The 7240-nt window shown below is 53.3% G+C and overlaps 1 protein-coding gene across 1 annotated transcript; it reads left to right on the top strand.

Annotated features, from left to right (window-relative positions):
* Positions 1–5222: 5222 nt before the first annotated feature.
* Positions 5223–6717, top strand: LOC149500900 (uncharacterized). Its single transcript, XM_089735504.1, has 2 exons — positions 5223–6578; positions 6670–6717. The coding sequence occupies exons 1-2, from the start codon at positions 5223–5225 to the stop codon at positions 6715–6717; spliced, it is 1404 nt and encodes a 467-aa protein (XP_089591630.1).
* Positions 6718–7240: the final 523 nt, after the last annotated feature.

Below are 7240 nucleotides of genomic sequence, written 5' to 3'. Positions count from 1 at the left end.
CCCCAGACCGACATGTGAGGGGGACCCGAAACACTTAGAGGGCCAGGGCTTGGGCGAGATCCGCCTCCCTGGCCCCCGCTCGACGGCGGCGGGATTGTGCGTCTCTCACGCGCCCCGCCGCCTCCTTCTGCGAGATGGTGCACTCGCAGAAGTCGAGCATCGCCTTCCACGACTCGTCGTCGCCGAGCATCGATGCCACAACACTCGGCAACGACAAGTCGGTTCCTATTTTTGCGACGAGGACACGGCGCCACCCCTCCCATGCGGGGCAGGCGACGAGCGTATGCTCTGCCGTGTCCAAGTCGCAACCACAATGGTGGCACTCTGCCGTCGGCTCGGCTGTGATCCGGTGCAGGAACTCACCGAAACAACCATGCCCAGTGAGCACCTGCGTGAGCCGGAAAGTGAGGCGTCCTCTGTCACGATTCACCCAATCCACAAGGACCGGGCGAATCGCCTCGACGGTCCTACGACCAGCCGAAGGATCAGCCAGCCGTCTGGACCATGACTCCAGCACGGACCGCCGAGATTGGGCCCTCCGTGCTCTGACCACACTGGGGCTGGGACGCGCCACGCCCCGGGCACGAAGTTCAGCCCGCCACCTATAGTCAGCGGCGAGCGCCTCCGCTTCCAGAATCCAAGGCGGCGTCCCAGCCAGTACACACGCCGCCTCAAAGGAGATGGTGCGATAACCACGGATGACCCTGACCGCGATGGTGCGTTGCGGCCGTTGCAGCAGCTTCGCCACCCCCACGGCCAGGGACTGGCCCCACACGGGCGCCCCGTATAGGGCCATTGATCGCACCACCCCCGTATAGAGACGGCGCGTCACCTGGTCAGGCCCCCCGACGTTGGGCAGAAGCCGGCTTAGCGCGCCGGCCACCCCCAACAAACGAGGGACCAGGTTCTGAAAGTGAGCACGGAAGGTCCAACGACTGTCCAGAATGAGGCCGAGGTACTTCAACTGCACCCCGACCCCGATACGGACGCCTCCAACCACGATATGGGCATCGACAGGTGGCACTCTCCGGGGCCTGTGGAACCACATGGCCTCGGATTTACTGAGCGCCACGTCGAGGCCCAATCTCCTAAATCTCCTAATTTTGCCGACGACATGCGCCACCCCAGCCGTAGCAAGACGGGCAGACTCAGCAAAACTCCCCCCCGGGCCACGACCAACGTGTCGTCCGCGTAACATATTACGCTCAGGCCCGGGAGGAGGGCACCTCTCAGCACCCAGTCATACCCGATATTCCACAAAAGGGGGCCGAGCACCGACCCCTGCGGAACACCGCGCACGACCGGGAACCACCGTGTCCGGTACACGTGACCGATCTGTCCTCTAAGTAGGAACCCACCAGCCGGCGAAGGTAGGGGGGCACTCTATGTCGTTCCAGCGCCCCCCCTATCACGGACCAGGGCAGGGCGTTAAACGCATTGGCGATATCGAGCGACACCGCCAAAGCCACCCCACCCCTGGAGACGGCCTCCTCCGAGAGGGCCCGCACGCGAAGGATCGCGTCTACCGTTGAGCGGCCCTCTCGGAAGCCATACTGCTCCGCCGACAGATCGGGTCCCACCCCGACCAGATGCTGGATGATGCGGGCTGCCAGAATGCGTTCCAGCAGCTTGCCCACCTCATCCAGCAACACGATGGGACGGTACCCGGCGGCAGTATCCGCCGGGCGCCCCTCCTTTCTCAACAGCACGAGTCTGCCCGTCCTCCACGATGAAGGAAACCGTCCCGACTCGAGGCAGGAGTTGTAAAGTCTCAAGAGTCGGTCCCCTAGGGCACCAAGAGCCAAGGCCCAAACCCGGCCATGGACGCCATCCGGGCCGGGTGCAGTGTCCTTCGCGCACATTTTGCGAACGGCCACACGGAGCTCCGCTCCCGTTATATGGGGCACCTCAGCAGGGACTTCGCCGTCGTAGTCCGGCGGCGCGTCCATAGCGGGAGCGACAAATCCCTCCCGCTCCTGCGGGAAAAGCACCGAGACGATGTCCCGCAGCTGCTGAGGCTGGAGACGCTCCGTGATCGGGGGGGCCCATGGGCGCATTTTATTGCGCACCATATGATAGGGCCGCCCCCACGGATCCTCATCCAGCGTCTCCAAGAGACCCTCCATGTGTTGGTTCTTGGCTCTTCTGATGGCCAGCTGCAATGCCCTCTGCGCGACGCGGAATGCGCCGTGCAGCCGGGCCTCTGCTGCCGCGAACGCAATCGGATCGTTGCGCCGCGGCAGGCGGCGGCGGCGATGCCTGGCGCACTCGCGCCTCGCCCGAACGCACTCCACGCGGAGTTGCGCAATTTCGGGCGACCACCAGTACGCCTGGCGATTAGGAAGTCGAGGGCCGATCCGGGGCATCGACGCATCACAGATGCGACGCATCGTGTCCCGGAACCACCCTGCCTCTCCCTCGACCTCGACCGGGTGTGGACGCATGGGCGCCCACGCCGCCACCGTAGAGGCTTTCATCAGGAGCTCCTTATTCAGGCGCTTCAGTGCCCACTTGGGGAATGACCGGGACGCACCACGGGGGTGGTCCCCGTGGACGTCCGCGACTGTGGAGCGGGCGGAGAGATCAAACCGAATATATCGGTGATCTGACAGTGTCTCCGCCCCCTCCAAAACTCTCCAGTCGCGGATACGGCGTGCGATGGCCGGGCTTGCGAACGTAACGTCCACAATAGACTCGCCCTGCCACCGCACGCACGTCGCAACCGAACCTCTATTCAACAAACAGAGGCCGGCCGCGTTCGCCCACCTCTCCAGTAGCCTTAGAACCTTAGACCTTAGAACTTGTATCCCAAGGTGGGTGGCGCATTTACGTTGTGGATGTCTATGGGCTCCAGTAACCACTTAACATCAGGTGGGCTGTGAGCTCGTCCACCCATCTAAGCAATAAAAAAAAAAAAAAAAAAAAGCCTACCACGAGCGTCCGAGCGGGGGGAGCCCCATGCGACAGACTTCGCATTGAGATCCCCCGCGAGAATCACTGGACGGGGAGCGAGGCGGCGAGCAATCGCCCCGATCCCGCCCAGGAAATGCCCGAACTCGACAGTAGGCCTGTTCGGAGAGAAGTACGCCCCGATCACGACGGTCCCTTCCAACTGCACCGCGACGAACCCTTGGCCCCTGGTCACCATCGCCAGGGGGGGGATCGCCGCGTCTCTTCTTATGGCTATGGCCGCCAGGCCGCCATCGTCCCCGAACCAGCAATCATTTGCCGGGGGAACGAAATATGGCTCGGCGACCACAGCCACATCTATAGACCACTCCGCCATACTCTGAGACAGCATGTCCTGAGCTCTGGCGGAGTGGTTCAGGATTCCTTGGAGGAAGCGATAGGTGCGGTCCATTACTGTTGGACCACATCCATCGCTCCCTCCCCTTCACCGCTGTCCCCACCCTCCGGCACCGGTGCCGCAGCGGGGATTACAGCGTTGGCCAGTGCTCCTCTGGCCAACTTTCTCCTCTGCCGGTGCTTTGACTTCCGGTGCCGGTTGCGTTCGGTGTTATCACCGGACGGGAGGCACGCCTTTCCTCCCGCCCGGTGGTTAGCCCCGCGCCCGGCCGCAGCGCACAGAGCGCAGTGCGGGGCGGCCGCGCAGGACGCTGCTTTATGGCCCGGCTGGCCGCAGCGGAAACACAGACCGCTGCGGTCAACCGAGCTAGTGCACCTGGCGAGACCGTGTCCGGTGCTAAAGCACCGGAGGCATCGCCAGGCGCGTGGTTCAAGCAGGCGCACGTGGGCCGCTATCCAGCCCACGCGCAGCCTGCCTGGAACAAAAGGAACCTAGCAGGTACTTATCTGAATCAAATATTTTCTTTAAAACCGATTTCTTCAGTCACTGCTGAAAATTTGGAAAATCTGGTCGATCAATTTTCAAACTCATATCTCGCTATGAATAATTTACAAATACCTAACTTGTGTGACTTCGTCATGTCCTACACTTTATTACACCGCATAGATACAGAAACCGCACGTCTTTTTGAGATGAATAATTGTGATAAAGACATACCTACTTATCAGGATTTAATTTCATTTGTTCGTGATCGTATAAAAGTTTTAAATCGGACAGGTAATAACAACCTGAACAGCGCAAGTACTTCATCGAAGCCTATACACAACAATGCAAATAAAAATAGCTCATCATTCATTCATCGATCATTTGTCGTAAACAACACTGCATGTCAGTTGTGCAATGACTTTAATCATAACCACCTATATTCTTGCCCGCAGTTTAAATCTCTTACCCCGCGTGAACGTTATGATTATATTAAAAAGATACGTGCTTGTATCAACTGTCTAAGTTTACAACATAACACAAATACTTGTAAATCTGAGAATAGATGCGCTAATTGTAAAAAGCTACATCATACGACTCTTTGCTTCGCTGAGAAAGCATCAGCTGTTGCATTGCCGCCGGTACAGCCGCCTCAGTACTTACACCGCCGCCGCGCCGCACTGATAACAATACGCATAGTCCAGTAGTAATTGGTCAGAAATCTACCGCGTCTTCAAGTTCGATTTCTACCAAACCTGTTGATAATAACGCTCCATTTTGTAGTATGAGTGCTAACTCAAATAACACGCGAAAAACTAACAATGATGTGAAAAGAAGTGACGGAACTCTTGCTCAAATTAGAATTTTGATAGACAATGGATCGCAAAACCATTTTGTTACCCGCAAAGCTTGTAAACATTTAGGCCTTCGTATCTTCCACGACAATTTAGAACGATCCGTAAATGGAATAGGTACTAGCTCTCAAACTATAATCGGAACTACCGATATAACGTTACTGTCTAGGTACGATGCAAACTTTTGTTTACGCATAAACCCACTCGTTCTTAAAACAATTTCGAGTAACTTGCCGAGTTGTGAATTTGACATTTCGTCTCTTAATTACATATGTAATAATAACATACAGCTCGCGGACCCGCACTTTAATAAACCCGCTGAAATAGACATTCTGCTTGGCGCCGAAGTATTCATGCAAATCCTAAGACCTACAAAGTTGCTAGGTCCGCCTGGAAAACCTGATTTATTGGAAACCGCATTCGGATACATACTCTTAGGGTCGATCGCTTCGCTCCCTTGTCACAATAATACCGCGCCTTGTGATAACGATCACGCCTTTTTATCGTCGAGTAACGACTCGATCGAAACTTTAGTCTCAAAGTTCTGGGAGTTGGAGTCAGTTCCGACTAAAACACACATGTCTAAAGCCGAACAGGAATGTGAGGATTTTTATGATTTAAATACATACCGCGATAACACAACTGGACGCTACGTCACCGCTTTGCCTTTCTTGAGGTCGCCTACCGCTCTGGGCGATTCTCTTACAACCGCACGTCGCTGTCTGTCGTCACTCGAACGCAGATTTCAGACAAATACCGCTTTAAAAACTGAATACGATGCCGCGATGAGAGACTATCTCGAACGGAACATCATTTCACCCGCACCCGCTCTTACTGATACGAATTATTACGTCATCCCTCACCACGGCATAAGCCGAGAAGACAAACCGCTCCGCATTGTACTGAACGCAACTGCACGATGCATAGATACAAACGTTTCATTGAACGATTGTTTACATTCCGGTCCTAACTTGCAAGCAGACCTAACCGCGATTATTTTAAAATTCAGACTCTTTCCGATTGCTTTAACCGCCGACGTCAAACAAATGTTTTTGGCTATAGGCATTCGTGAGGAAGACCGCCGCTTTTTGAATATATTATACAAATTTGACAAAGATGATACCGCGAAAATGTATCATTTTAATCGCGTTTGTTTTGGTCTACGGTGCTCGCCGTACCTTGCTATGAAGACAGTTAAGCGTCTTGCCCGCGATGAAACTGATTTCCCGATCGCTTCAGAAATCGCTAGTGATCATCTTTATATGGATGATCTAGGAGTTTCGGTAGATACGCCCGAGAATGGAATTCAGTTGGCTCATGATTTAATCGAACTATTCAAACGTGGTGGTTTCGACTTAGTTAAATTCGTTAGCAACTCGCCCGAGGTGTTAAAATCGATTACGCAAGCCAACCGCTTATCTTCAAAAATTGAATTCGACAAGGAGGATAATATGAAGCTCCTAGGTCTAATTTGGTCACCGGTCGAGGATGAATTTTCAATCGCTATTAAATTCAACCCGCAAGCAAAATGTACAAAGCGCCTTATGCTTTCCACAATCGCTAAACTGTGGGACATAAACGGATTTTGTGCCCCTGTCATCTTACACGCAAAATTATTAATAACATCTCTCTGGGTAGCTCAAATTGATTGGGATGCAGAGCCCCCAAGCGACATCTGTGCTGCGTGGAAGCGCTTTCTTAATGAACTCCTCGCTCTGCAACACTTTAAAATATCTCGCTTCGCAGGCATCGTGCCCGAGTCCCGTGTCATACTACTGGGATTTGCGGACGCTTCTGAAAAAGCGATGGGTGCTTCTGTGTATATTTGTGTACAACCGGCTTCCGGACCAAATGAAGTCAATTTAATTGGTGCCAAGAGCAAGGTCGCCCCGCTCAAGGTTGCTACCTTAACCCGCCTAGAGCTTTGTGCTGCTGTATTATTATCGAAACTGTTTCGATTTGTTATCGATACTGTTTCTCCCCGCTCTCATGTTGACAAAATTTTCGCGTTTACTGATTCGACAGTGGCCCTCCATTGGGTACACTCGTCTCCGCATCGCTTCGATACTTTAACGCCTTCGCATTTTTTAACTCTCGGACCGCTAGACTCATTTCATTCTGATCCGCGTTTAGATTCGGTAGATTTAGTTCGCAATAAACGACTTGTCGATGACATTGTTCAGAGATTTTGGAATCGCTGGAGGCGTGAGTACCTAAACACGCTTCAAACGCGCGCTAAATGGAACACCAAATCTAATCCGGTGACTAAAGGTACTGCTGTCCTTCTTAAAACAGAAAACTCACCGCCTTTACAATGGCCAATGGGCATAATTGAAGAAATAATGCCTGCCTCGGACGGGGTCGTTAGAGTAGTCAGAGTGCGCACACAAAACGGCACCTATCTTCGACCTGTAGTAAAACTTTGTGTTTTACCTTCCCAATAACCTATTTTCTCATTTTTATTTTTAATTTATTTTTATCTCATTCTTTTTACTTAATACTTCATATCCTGTACTCATTAAGTACCATTTATACTTATTATGTACCACCGCACTACCCTGATTCCACCCGCTCTCTAGTTCACCCATAATCGCTA

Source organism: Bombyx mandarina, chromosome 19, assembly GCF_030267445.1.
Source record: "Bombyx mandarina strain Sakado chromosome 19, ASM3026744v2".
In the NCBI taxonomy this organism is placed as follows: domain Eukaryota; kingdom Metazoa; phylum Arthropoda; class Insecta; order Lepidoptera; family Bombycidae; genus Bombyx; species Bombyx mandarina.
Note: the sequence above shows the minus strand (reverse complement) of the source record. Positions and strands in the feature narration are given on the sequence as shown.